Below are 21,745 nucleotides of genomic sequence, written 5' to 3'. Positions count from 1 at the left end.
ATGTGAAACCCACAGACACAAAGGGCCATCAATGAGGCTTGAGCATCCGTGGATTTTGATATTAACAGAAGGTCCCGGAACCAATTCCCAGTGGATACAGAGGGATGACTGCAATCACTTTTTGATGTGACATTTGCAATGAACCAATAATAGTCCTTCAAGAAAACAAGCCATCTATTCAATAATTCATTCTAGTGTTTTATTTCGTTATGAGAATCTACTTTCTCTCTCCCCCTTTTGGAAACAAGGATGATTTCCTATCTCCATCTTCTGACATTTTTCCTAGCCTCCTCATTTCTGAAAGATTACAATCAGAATTCTAAGATCACATGGGCAAATTTTTCACATCCTAGGATATTGTCAGCCTAGAAACATGAGCTCCAATATACTATACGCTTCCTGAAAGTGGACACCATTATACCATTATTATTCATCCTTTGTTTCCCAAGAGCCTAGCATAGCAGTCAGTGCAATAATTGATACAAAAATAATGCTCAGGTAGTTTTCCTGTTAGTCTTTAGTTGTTTAAAAATCTTGAAATGCTCTCTTTTGACCTTCTCACTTAATTCAGATTTCAATTCAACTTTTTATGTAGAAGCAAATTATGAGTTGAGTGTTGATTTTATCCTTGCTGTCACTTAAGTTTGCATCCTTGAAAAAAAAAAAACCTTTAAATGTTCTGAGCTCTCTTGCAAACCACAATCCTCAGTCTCCTGACATTACAGCTCTCTGCTCAGCTCTTTCGAGCACCCTTTGCAGTAATAACAATTTTGTTGGGTATGCCTGTGATAAGAGAACTGATGAAATGCATCATTCTTTTTGGAGAAAAATGCAAATTACTTACAAACGATCCATAAGTAGCCACCTAAGGATAAACCAATTTATACGTGTTCTGTCATGGTTAAACCTTCAGCTGCCCTAAGAGAAGGGAAAGCTGACAATATAAGGGGGCTGATAAGGATGAAGAAAAAGTGAGTGGTGAGTGCCTAGTAACTTAAGTTTCCTGTTACCATATCAAACAAAAACCAAGCACTCTGGACAAAAAAAATCCATACTATTAATAATCATAATCAATGTTTCAGCATTATAATCCTCTTTATAGATAAAAAATCTCGTAATTTTTTTTTTAAGGAAAAACCCCAAAAGACTTAATTATCTAGTAATTATAGTCGTCCCTTAGGATATCGGTTCCAGGATTCCCACATATACCAAAATCCACAGATGCTCAAGTAAGTCTCTTAGTCAGCCCTCCATATCCACAGGTTCCACATCCAGATTCGGCCAATCACATATCCTAAACACAGTACTACAGGATCCAGACTTGGTTGAACTGCAGATGCAGAAATCAGGCGGATCCGGTTTCCCTGGGGGCTCAGCAGTAAAGAATCCGCCTGCCAGTGAAGGAAGATTCCACACACTGCGGAGCAACTAAGCTTCTGCACCACAATTATGGAAGACTCTGTACTCTAGAGCCTGTGTCCACAAGAGAAGCCACTACTGTGAGATGCCCGTGCATTGCAATGAAGAGTAGCTCCCACTTGCCACAACTAGAGAAAGCCCATGCACAGCAACGAAGATCCAGCACAGTAAAAAATAAATCAATAAATATCCCCAACTCATTCACAGTCCTTTACAAAGAGCTGAAGGCAGCTATGCTCCTACAGTTAGACTCATACAGTCCTGAGTCAAAGGCATTACCCTTCTGTCTGCATTCTAATCATTCCAAGTACACTCTTCCACCTAAGGTCTCCAGCCGTGGCTAAAATGAACATTCTTTCATAGGATTTTTCAGTTTCCACCTACAGAGCCCAGGCTTATTTCTGATCCTGCCTCTTAAAAGCATTCACAAATTCCAAATTTTGCTCAGTAAGTACCCTCAGATCTACAGATCCTGGAGTGCCTCATTGGCTGGTTGCTAAACGTCTCCAGACAGTCATTCATTTTTCTCCTTCATTCATCCAGCATTGGTATCTATTGCCCACCAACAGTGCCCAGCTGAGCCTCCCTTCCAAGTACTAACCAGGCCCGACCCTGCTTAGCTTCCGAGATCAGACGAGATCGAGCGTGTTCAGGGCGGTATGGCCGTAGACCCAGCTGAGCCTCATAACTGAAATTTTATTCTTATTATTCTATCCCCTATATGATTATGTCTCCCAAACCAACTCTATTTGCCAATTATTCATTTGCTTTTCCCATAAGTGCTGTGTCACTATGCAGGGTCTATGAAGGTCCAATCAAAAGCAAAGAAACACTAGAGTTCAGTCATCTGTGCTGCTTCATTATGATCAGATAAATAATTGGCTCCCTGAAGACCCCATCATAACAGTATGAACTACCACCTACACCCCCATTCTGCAGACTGTTTCCCCAGCCTGAACTTGAGGGGCAGTCAGAAACATGAGAAGAAACTCGGTCCAGCTTCATCCACCCGCAACATCCACACACGAGGAGCTGCTGCCTCAACTTTCCTTAGTTCTGGTCCACCTGACAAAAGCTGCTTTCCAAAAGCTTTATACTGCAATCAGGCGCTTGAGAACCACAAGACAAGGACTATAAAACTGCAGTCTGGCAACAACCTAAGGCACATTCCCCAAAGAGGGAAGTTCTTGCACTGCAGCTACAAGATCCCCACCCCAATCTATTTCTTACCCAGCCCAGCTTCCTGCTCTGCAGTCCCAACACTCTAAGACCAGTTCTCTTATAATAAAATCCATATGTGACAAACACATTTATAACATCATACACAACAGTGAAAAGCTGAAAACATTTCCCCTAAGATCAGGAAAAAGGCAAGGATGACCACTCTTGCAATTTTTACTCAACAGAGTATTGGAAGTCCTAGCCACAGCAATCAAAGAAGAAAAAGAAATAAAAGGAATCCAAACTGGAAGGGAAGAAGTAAAGCTGTCACTGTTTGCAGATGACATGATACTATATGTAGAAAATCCTACAGATGCCACCTGAAAACTACTAGAGCTCATCAATAAATTCAGTGAAGTTGCAGGATACAAAATTAATATACTGCATCACCACTTCTGCTCCATAGCAAGCCTTTTCAGTATGGACAGATGGGACCCCAAAGATATTTCAGGTTAAAAATGAGTTAGAGATTTTTCTATTACTAGTCACAAAGCCTAAATATTATTAACCTTCTATATATTATTTATGGGCTTCCCTGATAGCTCAGTTGGTAAAGAATTCACCTGCAATGCAGGAGAGCCTGGTTCGATTCCTGGGTTGGGAAGATCTGCCAGAGAAGGGATAGGCTACCTACTCCAGTATTCTTGGGCTTCCCTTGTGGCTCAGCTGATAAAGAATCCACCTGCAATGCAGGAGACCTGGGTTTGATCCCTGGGTTGGGAAGATCCCCTGGAGAAGGGAAAGGCTACCCACTCTAGTATTCTGGCCTGAAGAATTCCACAGACTACAGTCCATGGGGTGGCAAAGAGTCTGACATGACTAAGCAACTTTCACTTTCATATATTCTTTATCTAAGAACTAAGTGATCAGTTGAATATCTATATATCTGAAAAACAAAGTTATTTACAAATTGAAAAATAAACAAATTTTAAATGATTTTGTTAGTTCAACAGCAAAATACAATCATTTTGAAAAACTATACCACATTGTAACTCTACGTGCTGATAAGAGTGACAAGAAGCATACACATGACAAGTGACTCATTTTGCCTCCTTTGAAAGGAAGAACTACTTTACATCCCATTCAGTTCAGTTCAGTTCAGTTCAGTCGCTCAGTCGTGTCCGACTCTCCGTGACCCCATGAATCACAGCACGCCAGGCTTCCCTGTTCATCACCAACTCCCGCAGTTCACTCAAACTCATGTCCACAGAGTCGGTGATGCCATCCAGCCATCTCATTCTCTGTCGTCCCCTTCTCCTCCCGCCCCCAACCTTTCCCAGCATCAGAGTCTTTTCCAGTGAGTCAACTTGTCCATGAGGTGGCCAAAGTACTCTTTATTAAATAGCCAAGATTACACACTGATGTTTATTAAAATAACCAATAGAGCTGACTTTTTGACATGTGCCAACCCAATGGCAACAAGGACTCTGAAAAATAAAGATGCCCCGAGCCATTTTCATGAATCAATAAAGCCCTGGACCAGGAGGGAAACGTGCATTTCACTTTCACTTTAGTCTAGTATAGTTGGCTGGAAACCAGCTTGTTTTTCTCACTTTCATTTACAAATTCCACTTTATTATTTGGCTCTTTCCATTGTTGCTATTGTTTAGTCGCTAAGTCCTGTCTGACTCTTTCTTTCACAATGCCATGGACTGTAGTCAGCCAGGCTCCTCTGTCCATGGGATTTCCCAGGCAAAAATGACTAGAGTGGGGAGCCATTTCCTTCTCCAGGGGATTTTTCTGAACCAGGGATCAAACTCGCATCTTCTGCATTGGCAGGCACATTCTTTACTACTGAGCCACCAGGGAAGCAGGGCTCTTTCAATAGCAGCTCCTAAAAAAGAAAGAGACCTTTTCTCCTCAAGTACTTGTACACTTCAGCTTGGAGTTTTAACACATATCCTTGTTAGAAGCCAGACTCCTAAGGACGAGTATGACTTCAACCCACAAAGCCCAGGAAACTCACTTTAATGATGAGACTCCATAGTCCATGCTGCCCTCAGCCTCCAAGAGCAACATCATAAAACAGCTGGATGTTATAAGTAAGCTATATCCTGGGTGAAGGGAAAAGTAGATGCTTTCTGCCTCATTTAGTAAGAAAATTATGATGCTCAGCCAGAGAGCCTCTTCTTCCCTAGACACAGAATATGTGCTTCTCTTATGATAGAATTCAAAGCCAGACTGTTCCCTGGACCCCCATTCAGAATAGAAGTCTAGCAAACTTTAACTTTCCAAATAACCCACTCAGCTTCTCATCCTAGAAACTCATCTGAACTCAGAATGCCATTGTGATACTTGCCAGGGATCCAGCCTAGCAATCAGTGATGCAACTGCCTCCCATCTCACCAGAAGTGGGGAGAAATCAAACATGGGAGAGACACTGGTGTTATCCTCGCTATGACTATCACCCTGATCCCAAGTTCCCCAACCAAAAATGCTCTAGAAGGGAGATGATCACCCCATTCTGGTTAAGGAGCCAGCACTGTTAAACCATTAGAGATGAACTGTCTTCACTTTGGAAGCTCAACTCCTGGCTTTCTGGGGCTCCCTACAGTGAAAGCTGGGGAAGAAGCCAAGAGCAGATGGAGACACTGCTGAGAAGAAATGGTCCTCTCTGTACTGGCTTCTGTGTGGCCCAGAGTCCAGCACTAAGTTTCCAAAGGAACGAGACAAACTGGAGGCAAATTCCACCCATACCTACATTAGGCAGGCCCACCTGGGCCCACGGAGACAAAGCACCACAAGTCCAGACAGCAACAACCTCCAAGCCAGGCGGGGCTTCGGAGTGTCTGTTTAGAGCAGGAACCCAGAACATCAAGGCCCACCCACCCTTGCTGTTGCCCCCACAACAAAGCTGGCCAAGAGCTGGGTGTGCTGCTGGGATCTCCCTCTGCAGGTTCCAGGGAGGACTCCAGGTCCAGTAAGCATCTGCAGCGAGGACCAGGAAGGAGCTAGTCAGAGTGGGTCACTCTGCATGGGTGACAGAACTGCCCCCAATTCCTGGGTACCAGGTAGGTCTGAACAAAACAAATCCGAAACTCCACTTCCTGGAGGAGGTACTTAATGTGCTCCAGAAAAGAGATGAGGATACCGAGAGAGGACCAAGGAAAACCACAGTCGCTGGACAAATTCGGCAGCTCTGAAGGACTAGGTCCTATGACCTTGGCTCCGTATACACGAGCTGTTCCCAGGAGAGGCCATTATTTCACACATCAAAGCTGAATTCAAATGATCTGTTTGTGAACTGTCAGAGTAAGGCTCAAGCTTCACTCAGAACAGTATCACATCAGCCCAACCACCAGCCGACCAGGTGAGCAAGGTGGGCAACTCGACTGAGCATCGTCATGCACCCATGGAGAGAGGCCCCTCGGTGCTTCTCTTTGAGAGGCTTCCCAAGCACAGTTAAACCCCCTGGGTGCGGTAAATACAAAATCAGAAGAGCTCAAACATGCTAATAAGAAGAGGATTCAGATTACAAAGAGAAATGAATGACGTGAGAAAATGTCAAATTTTCTCATTCACTCAGGCTGGGTTGGCATCTCTCTTAGCTGGAGGTCGACAGTACCCAGTGGAATCTTCTGAGCAGACGTGTCTATAAATAGCCTTTCACCCTGACCCATTTATAAATAGAAGCACTTCCTTGCTCAAATTCCTCCTTGGCTCACAACACATTCAGAAATACCATCACTTACAGCCAGTTAGTAATGCTATGCCACGTTCAAAGTTCTCTTCACCCGGGAGCTTCACCACACTAGAAACACTCACCCTCTAGTGATTCAGAACACAGATACATGTTCCTGAAAATCAGGGGACTTGGTTAAAAGGTGGGACTGCAACCTACATGTAGAAGCAAAGAAATCAACCAAAATAAAGCTTTAAAGCAGTAAACTAGCAGTGCTTTACTAATCATGCAAAAAGTAAGGATAGAAAATACAGAATAGAAGGTGTGGTACGTTACCCAGAAGCCCTGCTAAAGACCGCATGTCCTTCTCCATCAGCATGTAAATCTCCTCCTCGGAGAAGCGGCCAATGCCGTGGCCATGCATCTCGCGTTTCACGATTCCTTTCGTTATGTGGCACACGACCCACCTCAGCAGGTTACTGAAGGGACCGCCACCACTAAGAGAGAGCATCTTCCGGGTCTCATTGAGATTGTCCACCCACTGGCAATAAGCTAAGGTCCTGGAATTGCGTGGAAAGAGGTTACTACTGTGAGTTAGATACATAGCAGGTCCACAGAGTCAATTTCCAGTGAGGGGTGGGGAATTGAGCACATGCTAGAGAACTGAATCACTGCGGCCTCTACAAAGAGCAGTCTGCATGACAGACATTACAATCGACTCAGTCCATGCCTGGACTTAGGGTCAGACAGCCTGCCATGATGCCATCCACCAAGCCTCCTCTGAACCTGCCCGGAGACCCCCAAGCCCCCAAGGCCGTGCTTCTGCTCTCTCGCAGGCAGCCCCACAGAAAACAAGGAGAAACCCACCTTAAAAGGGTTTTGGCAGGACAGTGAGTACCTATGTGGGTTGGGGGGTGGGAGGTGGCAATGGGAAGGAGGTGGTGGTGACTGGGGCACTGGTTTCATTCTTTTTTGATCAAAGTGATGGTTATACAAGCCTGTGCTCTGTGTTTTTAGTTTTTATTGAAATATAGTTGATTTACAATATTGTGCTAGTTTCAGGAGTACAGCAAAGTGATTCAGACACACACATATATATACATACATATTTATATTCTTTTTTACATTCTCTTCCATTATAGGTAATTATAAGATATTGAATATAATTCCCTGAGTTACGCAGTAGGTCCTTGTCAATTATCTATTTTACATATAGTAGTATATATATATTTTTATCCCAAACTCCTAATTTGTCCCCCTCCCTGCCTATGGTAATCATAAGTTTGTTTTCTATGTCTGTGAGTCCATTTCTGCTTTGTAAATAAATTCATTTGTATCATTATTTTAGATTTCACATATAAACAATATCATATGATACTTGTCTTTGTTTGGCTTACTTTACTTAGTATGATCATCTCTAGGTCCATCCATATTCCTGCAAATGGCATTATTTCATTTTTTTTATGCTCTATGTTGATTAATTAAGCTGCACATTTTTTGTTTTGTACACTTTGTGTATACATTTTATATTTCCTGATATAAAAGGATTTTTTTCCAAAAAGAAATCTTTTTGCCTTTTTGACAGGATCTCTGGTGGTTCAGATGGTAAAGAATCTGCCTGCAATGCAGGAGACCTGGGTTTGATTCTGGGTTGGGAAGATCCCCTGGAGAAGGGAATGGCTACCCACTCCAGTATTCTTGCCTGGAGACTCCCATGGACAGAGGAGGCTACAGCCTCTTCTGTGGGCTACACTCCATGGGGTCGCAAAAAAAGTCAGACACAACTGAGCGACTAACACTTTCACGGAATAGTTATAGCTATTCATGGTTACTATGAACTATATAAATTATAAATGGTATACAAATGATTCATTCTCCAGAAAGGCAGCTCTCTGCTTCAGTTTGTTCTCCAGGACCCTAGAGTGAATAGAAATACCAAAGGAATTTGGTTGGATCATTCTTCCCAACTAGGTGATGGTTGTGGCAAAAAGTCTAGAAGCTTCTGTGTGATCTGTGTAGACAGCTAAGTGGTTAACAGCTGCTCGTGTGGTGTGCTGGCTGCAATACTCAGGCCTTTTCTGATTTTGTTCTCTGAACCTGGGGTGATTGCCAGACTGTTTTTATGGTTCATAGTGTTGGTAGATAGAAATTAAAAGGTTTTCCTACTGGAGGCTAAGAAAAACATAGCTGTGGGCGTAGAGACAAGATATTTTAGCTCTTCCTCACAGTGAGCAGTAAAAGCTGTACTGGAGTCATCTCCCGCTGCTGGTTGATACAGCAGTAATGGTCACTTGGAAAACATCAGAGGAGTGAAAATACTTTTTACAGAGAGAATGCAAGGGATGATAGCTAACTGTAGCTACTTTCTATCTCAAGAAAGAGAAACAAAAGCAGAAAATAAGATCCTGATATTTTGATCATTTTATACAGTTCTATTCTTTAAAGTATGAGAAAAAGGGGAAAAAAACAGATTTCTCTAATTTTTAAAGTCTTCCTGATTTTCACTGAAAAGTCTCACAACCAATTTCAACATACTCTATTCCACAACTATAACTTTTTTATTAGCTTTTTATAAGATGCTTACAAATCTTGTTAGAAAGATTTGTGCACCTCTTTTAGTAAGGGTCTCAAAATATAGTATTGAGGAGGCAAGAAATTTTGACTGAAAAGAGGAAAAAGTACACTGCAATGGTCACTAATTAATATGTAGAGAGTCAATAAAACTTCTGATATAAAAGATTTCATTTATTCTCTCATTTTTTTATAAATGTGCAAATAAAATCCTTTTCTAGTTCTTTTTATACCTGCAATAATTAGGGTGTCACTTCTCATATTCCACTAATAAGCACTTTGATCCTGGTAATAACTATACTAGACCTCAACTCACAGTAAAAAGGCCAATTCCATCCTTGATTATTCTGGAAGTCAGTGATCTGAAAATAAAACTAAATTACCCTAAATTAAGCATGACCAGGTAATAATAGCATCTAGGAAGCACCTAAAGTATAAAAATGAGGACTGGGGTGGCTCTCAACAAATACATTGGTGTGAAAAAGAATTCATTCTTTGTAGTCAAATCACAAGGGTTTGATCACAAGCACAACTGATCTAGAAAAATGAGCAGCAGTTCACCCGGTAGAGCAGAGGCGGAGGTGTCCCATGAAGAGTCCCAGCTGCTCCACGAACGGCAAGAACTTCAGGATGGGCAGGTGGGGCCTGGGATGCCTGAGGGAGCCTGGAAGCGCTGAAGCCAGAAGGATGGGCAAGGACTGGCTCAAGATGCGCCTGCCACAAAGGGACTAAGACTTATTTTGAAAGCCAAGTTTCACCACCGAAAGGTTTTAAGCAGGCGAGACACATAATCAGAGGTGTGGCAAGGTGAGGAAAGGACTGGAAGTAGAGAACCGATAGAGGATGCGATCTCCCAGGCTGATGGCTGGAGCGGATGGTAACCAGTCCCGGCACACACAAAGTGGACAGACTGAGGTGATGAAAGATGAGTTAACCTGTTGCATTTGAAATTTCCACAAAACCTTCAAGGGAGGATCCTGAAGGTTTAGGTTCTATGGGCCGGGGCATGGCAGTGGCAGTTTCAAAGATGCAAGAGGAGCTGAGGTTGCCTAAGAAAGTTTCGAGGATAAGGAGTGGTTTGGGGGAAGCCTAGTTCAAAGGCAAGTGAGACAACTAGAGGGTCAGGCTGCAAGGACCAGCATGGAGAGAAGTAGGGACACCACGCTCTGTGAGATGGAGAAGTAAGGGGCTGCAAGGAGGTTCCAAGTATCCGCCCCATGAACTCGGTCTCCTCTGAGAGCAGGAAATGAGGGCACGCACAGAAAATGAGGGCGTAGCAGTGGGAAGACTAATGAGTTAGAGGAGCCGTAGGGACAGAAGAGGCGGCTGTTGTCTGGGCCACACAGCTGAGCAGGGAAGAGAAACACACACCATCCCCAGCCCCAGGCTATGGTGTAAAGTTCTCCACCTGCATTAGCAGGTCAGATGCAGGGCACAGGAGAAACACTGGGTTGATTCAGAATGTGGCAGCTGAAAGTAACCTCAGACATTGGCTTTCTTTCCTTCTCTTCCCCACCCTGCTCTCGTTTTCCTTCCTCTCTTTAACTCAAAGAGTTAAAGAGCCCAAAACTGTAGACCAGTATCAGGGAAGAGAAGCAAATGAGGGCCAGGCAGGCTCTTCCATGGTCAAGTCCTGTGAAGTGGGTATAAAATCCAATGTCAATGGAAATGCGCGCTTCAAGGGTCCCTAAGTCAATTTCTACAGATCAAAGACATCCCGCATACATGCTGCCATATCCTGACTACCACAAGTCCCCACCCTCCCACATGAAAGCTTCATGAACATCTCCACATGAAAGGGACTTCCAAACCCACCACTCCAGCGAAACCACTCTCGTCCAAGTCAACAATCCCTTTTTGTTACAAACTTCAAATACGTTTTCTTTTCATCTTTATCTTCCTTGAACTCTTTGCAGCATCCAACACTATCAGCTGCTTCTTAGAATTCTCTCTTGGCTTATGTCCCTACCACTTTTCCTCTCACCTCTTACATGCTGCCAAGACTTTTATATTTATCCCTTCTACCCTCTTACACCTTATTTATGGGGTGATCTATGTTTCACATTCATGATTTCAAAGTGAGGACTCCCACCTCCATATCCCAGTCCAGGAGACCTCTGTCCTGAGATCCGCAGATACATTGAGGGAGCCTCAGGCACTCAAACCAACATTTCCAAAGTTAGATTCATCCTCTTTCTTCCTCGCAAATCTGCCACTCTGCACCGAAACCAGAAGGAATCCCGTGAGGTCCTCTTCACCGCTCCCCATTCCTCCCTCCTGACAGCCAGTCACCTTGCGGCTTTGTCTCCAATTCAACTGACACTATCATTCAGGTTGCATCACTGCCTAACCCTGAGGATGGTGGCCTCCGCACAGGTCTCCCAACGGCCCCTTATGGACTTCTAGAAATCCATTTTCCCCTAGTCAGCCACAAAAAGCTTCCTAAAACACACATCCCATAGTATCACACTGCTTCTCGGAGTCAAGCATTTGCTCCCCACAGATGCATCACCTGGCACCTCAGCCTCCCCCATCCCAACCCCCCCGCCACAGCCTGACCCCAAAACTGGCACTGCCTCCCCTCTGAATTATACATGCCTCCCCGACTGCCTCCTTCTTGCCTCTAAACTTTTGCAGACTGCTGCCCCCTCTGCCTGACAGCCTCATCTTACCCTCTGAGCCGATCCCTTCCCCCACCACTCTGACTGGCCCTAGATTCTGTTTGACATCATCTCCTCCAGAAGCCTGCGTCCCATCGCTCCAGCAGGCGCTGCTTGGCTATGCAAGCTGGATGGTGCCCTCCCCTGTGAGCCAACTAAGGACAGGCACCTTGTCTTCCCTGACGTCCAGCCCCTAGTCGCCGTTCACCCTGGAACTCTCCTGAAGGGACGAATTGTTGACTGAATGAAAAGTTCTGAGCCAGCTGCTGCAAAGCAGCGTTTCTAAAGGATGAAAATTTTTACACAGGAAAGTGGAAAGAGAGAGGCCTGTGGAGACTGAGGAAGAAAGGGCTGCCCCCGTTCTCCTTCTGGGATCTGCCTCTTCACTCTCTGCTGGGAAGAGGCCACTACTCAGGGAACTGTGAATTATAAACCAGAGAGGATAGGGAGAGCCAAACTGGAAACTGAACCAGGCTGAGCAATCAAAATAATTTCTCATTCTGAGAGCCTCTGTCAGGAAGTTGATACTCATTTTTTTAATATATCACAACTGACATATCTGGTCTTTCCTACAAAATGACGTCAAAGAGGTTTGTTTTTTTTCCCCCATTATCGATGGTCTTAGAACTGAAGAGTAAACCCTGCTAAAACATTTTCAAAGGAGCTATGAAGGAAAGAAAAGTAGATCTCTGATGCTTTAATAAAGATATCTCTTATAACCTCCCATGAAGCCTGGAGTGTGGCTGAAATGACTATTAGCACGTATGGAAGAAACTGCAAACCTACTGTTTGCTGAATGAATCTTAGCATGTGGCCTTTCCAACCATGAGAACGCCCTTTTCCTGGTCATGCTACTACCTCCTTCACACCTTTCACCTGTACTCTAGATGCTCTAGGGTGCAGGAGCATAAGATGTGCTTCTGTAATTTACCACCTTTCACAGTATTAGAAATGCCTCTCTGAACGGGGCCCTCACTACATCTAAAACTTGGGGAAGGGATACAAAAAAGAAAGGAGAGGGGACCACTTCAATCGAGTTGTAATCAAGGATAGAGAGTCTCCTGGCTTTCAGAGAAAATCTCGGGTAAGCCCTTTTATTAAAGCATCCCATCTCTCCCACTCACCAAAAGTCAAACTCAAATTTAAAAAAAATGGGACTTCCTTGGCGGTCCAGTGGTTAAAACGTGACCTTCCCATTCAGGGGGAGTAGGTTTGATCACTGGTCAGGGAACTAAGATGCCATGTGCCTCGAAGGGGGGAAAAACAAAACAAAACAGAAAACAGAAACAATATTGCAAAAAATTCAATAAAGACTTTAAAAAATAGTCCACATCAAAAAAAATTTAATTATAGCCAACTTAGAAGTGATATGAATCCTCTTTTCTAACATCTATGTTTTTATGGGTGAAACTGTTATGACTATAGGGACTTTGACAACGGTACCCAACACCATTGAGATTAGAAGAGCTTAAGACACTCCTGGTGACTCAGAAGATAAAGAATCTGCCCGCAATATGGGAGATCCAGGTTCATTGCCTGGGTTGGGAAAATCCCCTGGAGAAGGAAATGGCAACCAACTCCACTCCAGGCAACCCACTCTTGCCTGGAGAGTTCCATGAACAGAGGAGCCTGGCAGGCTACAGTCCATGGGGTCACAAAGAGTAAGACACAACTGAGCTGCTCACACACAAACACACACACACACACACACACACACACACACGACACTCAGTACTGTCCACAAGTGGACAGTATGTCACCTAGAAGCCGCTATAGCATCTGTTATCAAAACAATTTCATTCCAGTAATCTGACCCCAAGTCTTTCAGACTTTGCTTTATTCTGGCTTCCCTGCATTTAACTTAGGAATTCAGTGAAATAAAGGGAATTAAAAACCTGTCTCCTTCATCTTCAATAACAGCATTTATAATGCAAGTGGGATATAATTGTACGGATTTCAAGTGCAAGAGAAAAACACTTTATAGTTGAGTGTGCTTTTTGTACAGACCTAATTTAGAATTGGTGATGGACAGGGAGGCCTGGCGTGCTGTGATTCATGGGGTCGCAAAGAGTCGGACACAACTGAGCGACTGAACTGAACTGAATTCAGAGCTTCAGAATTATACGATGTTAGATAATGTTTTCATTATATAATGACAGGAGTCTTTGTTTTTCCGAAAATCATATCTGAAGTAGAGTATTTTTAAAGTGTCAGACTAAGACAGACATATCTGAAAACTCCAGATAACTGAATCAATTGAGTCAAATAATTAATTCTCCCTCTTACACTTCTGTAAGTATAAACACAACCTTAGAGCTCATCAATGGTCAAAATTCAGCAGGCTCACATGGAAAGCTCATTCTTGTAATATTTTCCTACATACTGTGGTTAGTTCCCTATGCTGGCCCTCGGTTTCCACAGGCATGCATTTTCTTACCATGAATGGCGCCGGGTAGAGGGGGTAGGTGTTGGGATTTAGAGCTCTCAAGAAAGACTGTTTAGGATCTCCCCAAAGCAAGAAGTTAGCTAAAGGTTTGGAAACTTAAAGAAACAGAGAAAGTTTGTCTTTCCTTCTGCTACTGAAGACTAAAAGAAATTGGAGGAGCTAGGAATTTTTTTTTTTTTTGGAAAGGTCACTGGATATTTGTATCTCAATCAAGACTTGACCTCCCACCTTCACTATTCATTTCTCAAATTAACGCTTGAGAAGACACAAATGAGAAACAGTCAGTCAGTCAGTCAGTTCGGTCGCTCAGTCGTGTCCGACTCTCTGCGACCCCATGAATCACAGCACGCCAGGCCTCCCTGTCCATCATCAACTCCCGGAGTTCACTCAAACTCACGTCCATAGAGTCGGTGATGCCATCCAGCCATCTCATTCTCTGTCATCCCCTTCTCCTCCCGCCCCCAATCCTTCCCAGCATCAGAGTCTTTTCCAGCGAGTCAACTCGTCGCATGAGGTGGCCAAAGTACTGCAGTTTCAGCTTTAGCATCAGTCCTTCCAATGAACACCCAGGATCAATCTCCTTTAGAATGGACTGGTTGAATCTCCTTGCTGTACAAGGGACTCTCAAGAGTCTTCTCCATCACCCACCCTAAAAAGTAAGCTATTTGTATTTTAATTTAAAAATACTAATTAAGAGCTTTCCTGGTGGCTCAGTGGTAAAGAGTCCATCTGCCAGTGCAGGAGACACAGGCTTGATTCTTGATCCGGGAAGATCCCACGTGCCACAGAGCAACTAAGCCCATGTGCCACAACTATTGAGCCTAGGCTCTGGAGCCTGGGAACTGCAACTACTAAGCCCTCATGCTGCAACTACTGAAGCCCCTGCAACCTACAGCCCATGTGCCACAACAAGAGAAGCCACCACAATGAGATGCCCACACCGCAACTAGAGAGGAGCCCCCACTAACAACTAGAGAAAAACCCACACAGCAAGGAAGACCCAGCAGTCAGAAACATAAAAAAATTTTAAAGTACTAATTAAAAATTACTATTTTTTAATTTAAAAGAGAAGAATCTACAGATGACCTTTGCAACTTCCCAAGCACTTGGGGGTTTGTGATCTGTAAAATTAAGATTCTCACCCACTGGAGTACCACCTCCCAAGGCTCCCTCCCAGCCCTCCGCACCAAACCCTGTCCCCTCATCCCATCAGTAGGAAAAGAAGAGAAGGGAAGAACAGAAGATGAACTTCCATCAGGGAGTAAACATATATACACGTGACTAATACCCAGAGCAGGCAGCAGTGACAGGTGATACTTGGAAATCCTGCTGGATCAAAGTCTTTCTAAGCCGAACATAAATTTTATGCACGCACACATAGCACACACAGAAATCAAAGAGTGCTGCAAACGTACCAACTTAACTGTAAGGCTTTCAGCTTTCCAGGCAGCTGAAAAAGTGCTCTCTCCCCATATTAATGGGCCCATCCATCAGATAAAATAGCACTTGGGGGCGGGGGGTGTGGCAGTTCAGCAAGAGAAGGCACAGACAGCCTGGGTGGCCCTATGCTGGTTCTTCATTTTCCTGATCACTGCAGAGCAGAACCTGTAACCCTGGGCGAGCAAGTGAGATGACTCTGTCCCCCAAGGGCTTTTCCCTGAGGCTAAGTGTGTCACCTGCACTCATGCATTTTGGTCCACATTGCAACCCCTGCAGTCTTTGAGAGGGAAGGGCCAGCAGTTCTCCATAAGTATTATAAGGAAGAGACCACAATGAGTCTGTGATCATTCCCACACTGATCTGCACCCCTGCCTCCACTCTGCCTGACTCCCTCCTTCCTCCCACCACCTTCATCTCTGCAGTGAGAAAGAGAAGAAAGTGATGCTTCAGGTCAGTCCTGGAATAAAGTAGGCAAGAACTGAAAGCGGAAAAAGAAAAAGAAAAAAAGCAGAAGGTCACAGAATTCAAGAGGCAGGCTTTCCATTTAGAAAGAGCTGAATATATGAAATAGGAGTGTAATGGCAAAGAACTTTCTACAGTCAACCCCAGTGACTCTCAGTGGAAGAGGTGAAAGCTACTCAGTGAGCAATGACCTAGGAGTAACAATTAATGCCCAAAAACAGTGGACTCAGCAATTCTTTATTAAATCTTTGGAACAAGATAAAGTGCAGAAATCAGGGGAAAAATATTTCTTACTTATTGGAGTGTATAGAAAGGCTAAAACTCCAGAAGATAAATGAAAAAAAAAAAAAAACACACCCACATTTCAAGGAGATTGTAAAGCAAGAAGAACCAAGTCTGCCTAACTCACGCAATGTCACAGCAGCATACCACCTACAAAACAGGGACACCTAACCCACACAGTGTCTGCAATGCTTCAAACTCAGGGAATATGGGCAGGAAGTCAGCCAATCAGGGCAAAGTACAAGCTAGGAGTCAGCCAATCAGGGCGAAGTACAAGCTAGGAGTCAGTCAATCAGGACAAAGTACAAGCTAGGAGTCAGCCAATCAAGGCAAAGGTACTCAGAAAAACTGTAGTAAGCTTTACTTCTGGATCATGGAGAAGCTCTTGTCATACAGGGAAAACTGACAATACTCTGCCAAAGCTTGCATAATTTATTTCACCTGAGACTTCTAGCTGCCTTAGTCTCCTGTTCCCTCCTCTGAGTATCTGATGCAACATTAATTCAGCAGTTTGTATTTGTAAAGAGCGCAGTCTACATCCCCCATTTCAGTGACCTAGATTGTGGGGAAGGAGCTACAGCCCATGGGCTAAGAAGTTTTCATATTTGTAAATGGTTGAGGGGGAAAAAAATCAAAAGAACAGTATTTTATATTAAATGAAATTCAAATGTCAGTGCTTTTGTTGTTGTATTTAAACACAGTGATGCTTATCCATGTGTGTATCATCTGTGGCTGCTTTTGCGCTAAAACAGCAGAATTAAGTAGTTGCCACAGACAAATGTAGTTCAAAAAGCCTAACATATGTACCAGCTGGGCCTCAACAGAAAATGTCAATTCTGCTCTAGATACCTAGAGACTTAACAGTCATAGTTTGACCCCTAAGTCAGTCAGAATGTAGAACACTTTGGAAAAGGTGCAGCAGTTGGGGAGGGAGAGCTGAAATGTGAAACAACTTGGCTTGCTTCACATGATGGGGACATGCCCTGGACACCCACCCAGGCACCCGGGGGGACTCACCAGTAGAAATGCTCCTCCACCATCTTAGTCACTGCCCTGGAGATGGCTCTTTCATGAGGACCGAGGTTCTTGTTTAAATTCACTCCAAGTTTCTCTTCCAGAAAGTCAATTATGAATTCTGTCCCGGAAACTTTTTCGTGATTATATTCAATCCAAGGCATTTTCCCTTGAGCAGAGAGTTTTCCACCAAAATAATTCTAAGCAGAGTAAATTGTAAAGAGAAAAGCAAAGTTTTATTTAAACTTCACTGTATGGTTAACAGAAACAAACATTCCAACAGTATATCTGATAGTGACTGCACTATTCAAGTGAATGAAATCAGCATAAAAACTCTTAAGGGGATAAACAGTTAATCTGGGGGAAAAAAGGCCTGTCTCACATGAAAATATTACTTTACTCCCATACATCTTATCATGGGTTCTGGCTTGTGTGTGCTTATTCGTTCAGTTGTATCCGACTCTTTGCGACCCTATGGACTGTATAGCCTTCTGGGTCCTCTGTCCCTGGTGATTCTCCAGGCCAGAATACTGAAGTGGGTTGCCAAGCCCTTCTCCAGGGGATCTTCCCAACCCAGGGATCGAACCCAGGTCTCCCGCAGTGCAGGCAGATTCTTTACCATCTGAGCCACCAGGGAAGACCTTACTGTTCTGGCTTGCTGGTTTGTTATTTTAAAAAAAGAGCAGAAAGGAAGGTGAGAGCTGAAATGATCTTCATCCTGGTCAGAGTCAGTCTAATTATAATGTATGAACAATCCAAAAACGCAGAAAGTGAAAATAAACTATAAGGAGGCTTATGATTGGGCTACTGATCAGAAACCTCACTTGCAGCAGTACCTTACACTTGAAAATGCTTATAATAATACCACTATATTGCAAACAAGTGGTCCCAGAAATTACAACAGCAGGGTATAACAAAGTGTGCCCAACAGACTCAATTCCAGTGCCTATGAAAATGCAGATTCCTAGGCCCACACCCAGATCACTGAGTCAGAATCCAGGGAAAGGTGGCCAGAAATCTGTACATTTGACAACCTCCCTTTGATTCATACCCACACTAGAAGTTTATCAGGTGTCTCAGGGGAGATTCTGATCCCAAAACGGGGTTGGTGGGAGGTAGGGGTGGAGTCACAGACTTTATAAGCATTGAGAATGACAGGGTAACATCTTCTGATCTCCGTATAAAAAGATCTTAACCACACTGTTGAAGCGGATTCTGTGATAATGACTGCATTTAATCAATTGCTTTTCTCAGTAAATTTAGACAACTTCAAAGTTGATTTTTAAATCTGAATCCAGTTTTGGGTGGTCTACACAGCTTATATTAATCAGATTATTACAAACTTCTCCTCGTACTTCATACAAGTCAATAGTTCAGATACTATGGACTAGTAGCCAAATGTTGGTTCCTGTGGAGGAAACTGAACTCTCAGACACTGCTGATGGGAATGTAAAATGGCACAACCATTTTGAAACCATTTGTTAATTTCTTAAAAGGTTAAGTACACACCTGCCACTCAATCCAACCATTTCACTCCTAGGTGTTTACCTAAAAGAAAAGAAAGCATATGTCCATGCAAAGACTTGTTCATATGCTTTCTTATGGGGGGGTGGTGTGGTGGGGTGTGTGTGTGTCTGTGTGTGTGTGGTGTGGTGGTGTGTGTGTGTGTGTTCACGTGCTCAGTTTGTGTCTGACTCTTTGTGACCACATGGACTGCAGCCCACCAGGCTTCTCTGTCCATGGAATTTTCCAGCAAGAATAATGGATCAGGTTGCCACTTCCTACTCCAGGAAGCAGGGGACAACATTTTAGAGATAATATGAAAATATCTAAAGATTAGATGAATTCAAAAAATATTTTTAAAAAGAAACACAAAAATGTCCAAAGTAACCGGCAAAACTAAGTGTGAGATGCAGGTAATTTTTTTTCCATGAATTTCAATTTTTCTGAATGTTATATTCCTTTTAAAATAAATCTATATAATTTCTAAATAATACTTAATATTCCTTAACTTCCTTAAACATATTAAAGAACTCCTGGTTTATTTTTATCTAGGCAATTGGAGTCTTGACTGGCCCACCAACAATAGTTTCTGAAAGTAATTTTGAGAAGAATGATGAAGAGGTAAATCCTCTTTATCTTTGCCAAGCTGATGTTTCCCCCTGCAAGTCTGTCCTAGATGAGATTAATACAGCTACACTTACGCTACATTATTAGCACAGCAGTGAAAGCCATAGGCTTTGGGCTTAAAACTCTGGTGCCCTCATTTAGTCACTGTGTGACCTTGGACCTCCCTGGTCTCCCTTAATCCCCCTGGATTCATCTACATATAATTGGGATAATATGCTATGCCACGCTAAGTCGCTTCAGTAGTGTCTGACTCTTTGCAACCCTGTGGACTGTAGCTCACCAGGCTCCTCTGTCCATGGGATTCTCCAGGCAAGAATACTGGAGTGGGTTGCCATGCCCTCCTCCAGGGGATCTTCCCAACCCAGTAATCGAACCCACATCTCTTATGTCTCCTGCATTAATAGGCGGGTTCTTTAACACTAGTGCCACCTGGGAAGCCCATTAGGATAACAGCAGTGGCTAAAATTAAACGAAAAAATGCACACAATGTGTTTGACAGAGTGCCTTTATCAGAAGTATTAATATCACCACCCCCATTTCAAAATGGAGAACTTGCAACCTTCAGAGAAATCCCAATCTTGGAACTTTGACATGCTACACTGGTCACAGTGCCCCTGACTTTTCAGTTAAATTTATATCCATTACATTCACAGCACTTCTGGAACCATCTTGAAAGGTCTCCCACTGGGTAACTTTGAGCTAATTTGAGCACCTTTTGTGGATTATATAACACATTGAAAAAAAATTCATGCATCCATTATTGTGAATAAGAAATAAATGCATTAGTCTCTGCCCTTGGTTCCCAGCACAGAGCTCCTAAAATCCCTATAAATTCCTAAGTGATCAGAGCATGAGGAAAACCTTTTGTTCTGAGGAGGTGACTCTGAGTGGCCTCCTGGATAAACTAGTCCCCAGAAAGACCAAGTCAGAAGTAGAAGCTTAGCGTTTTCAACCTCCTCCCCAACCTCCAGAGAGCAGAGAGAGGTTGGACATGGAGTTATTAACGGGTCACAAATACTTGAGGAGGGCTTCCCAGGTGGCACTAATGATAAAGAACCCACCTGCCAATGCAGGAGATGTTAAGAGATGCGGGTTCAATCCTGGGTCGGGAAGATCCCCTGGAGGAGGGCATGGCAACCCACTCCAGTATTCTTGCCTGGAGAATCCCATGGACAGAGGAGCCTGGTGGGCTACAGGCCATTGGGTCATAGGGTCATACGGGCCACAGGGTCACAAAGAGTCAGACATGACTGAAATGACTTAGCACACATGCGCATACTACTTGAGGAAGCCTCCACAAAATCCCCTAAGTATGGGGCTCAAGCCTCCAGGCCAGTGAATCCATCCACAATGGGAGGGTGATACTCCCAAATACACAAGAACAGACATTCCTACTCAGGACCCTTCCACATGTCCCTCTTCATACCAAATCCTTCAGTAAGCTGGTAAACCTAAGTGTTTCCCTGAGTCCTGTGAGCTGCTCTAGCCTAGTAATCAAACCTAAGGAGGGGTCTTTGGAACCTCTGATCTACAGTCGGTTGATCAGAAGGACAGGTGGCCATCTGGGCTTGCGACTAGCATCTAAAGCAGGGGGCAGTCTTGTGGGACTTAACCCACGGAATCTGATGCTGCCTCTGGGTAGCGTCAGGACTGAACTCAAGTGTAGGTTGTCCAGCTGAAGGCAGGGACGACAGAGGATGAGACAGTTGGATGGCATCACCACCTCAATGGACATGAGTTTGAGCAAGCTCCAGGAGATGGTGATTGACAGGGAAGCCTCGTGTGTTGCAGTCCATGGGGTCGCAAATTCGCAAAGAGTCGGACACAACTGAGAGACTGAATAACGACGTCCAGCTGGTGTCAGAGAGGACTAACCGCTGTGGGCCTCATGTTTGACCAGAAGTGTCAGAAATGAAGTGTTTCATGTGTGTCGCAAAGGAGACTCATGGGGAGAAACACACAGTAGCGAGGGACTGGTTTCCCCTACACAGAAAAGAAAAATCTGAGTACTTCCCTTTATAACAATACACTATAGTTTTGTAGAAGAATGTCCTTCTGTTTTGAAGATGCACCCTAAAGTATGGAGGGGTGAAGTGTTGAGATTCTTACAGCTTATGTTCAAATGTTGCATTAAGAAAATTGTTCATAAAAGTATACATAAAAACAAGTAAAGGAAAGAAGGCAACATGTTAACAATTGGTGAGTCTAGGGGAAGGGCATATGGATGTTCACATACTATTCTTTTAACTTGTCTGTAGCTCTGAAAAATTCCAAAACAAAAAGATGGTGGGGGTGGTACAGGGCAGGAGGGTGGTGTACAAACAAAAACAGCAAATAAATAGAACATCAGAAGTTAGGGCTAAGAACCAGAGCAGAGAGCTTCAAAAAGAGCCATTTCCTTCTCTTTTCTTTCTCAGATTTAAAAAGAATGATTGTGTGAAATACATGCCTCTTATACAATCAGTTATGGCAAACGAT

At 43.6% G+C, this 21,745-nt stretch overlaps 1 protein-coding gene across 3 annotated transcripts in view; it reads right to left on the bottom strand.

Moving 5' to 3' along the window:
* The window catches only part of FAXC (failed axon connections homolog, metaxin like GST domain containing), a 76,576-nt gene that overhangs the window by 42,749 nt on the left and 12,082 nt on the right, over positions 1 to 21,745 (bottom strand). For all 3 annotated transcript variants that reach the window (XM_055433130.2, XM_088840699.1, XM_055433129.2), the window contains 2 exons: positions 17,141 to 17,337; positions 6,599 to 6,822 (listed from right to left, as the gene is read on the bottom strand). In XM_055433130.2, coding sequence (XP_055289105.1) covers positions 6,599 to 6,822; positions 17,141 to 17,337 — 421 coding nt within the window. The remainder of the gene's footprint in view (positions 1 to 6,598; positions 6,823 to 17,140; positions 17,338 to 21,745) is intronic.

The sequence above is a fragment of the Moschus berezovskii genome, chromosome 10, assembly GCF_049115385.1.
Source record: "Moschus berezovskii isolate FMDL1 chromosome 10, NW_MosBer_1.0, whole genome shotgun sequence".
NCBI classification, from domain to species: Eukaryota; Metazoa; Chordata; class Mammalia; order Artiodactyla; family Moschidae; genus Moschus; species Moschus berezovskii.
This window is presented reverse-complemented; position numbering and strand designations above follow the sequence as displayed.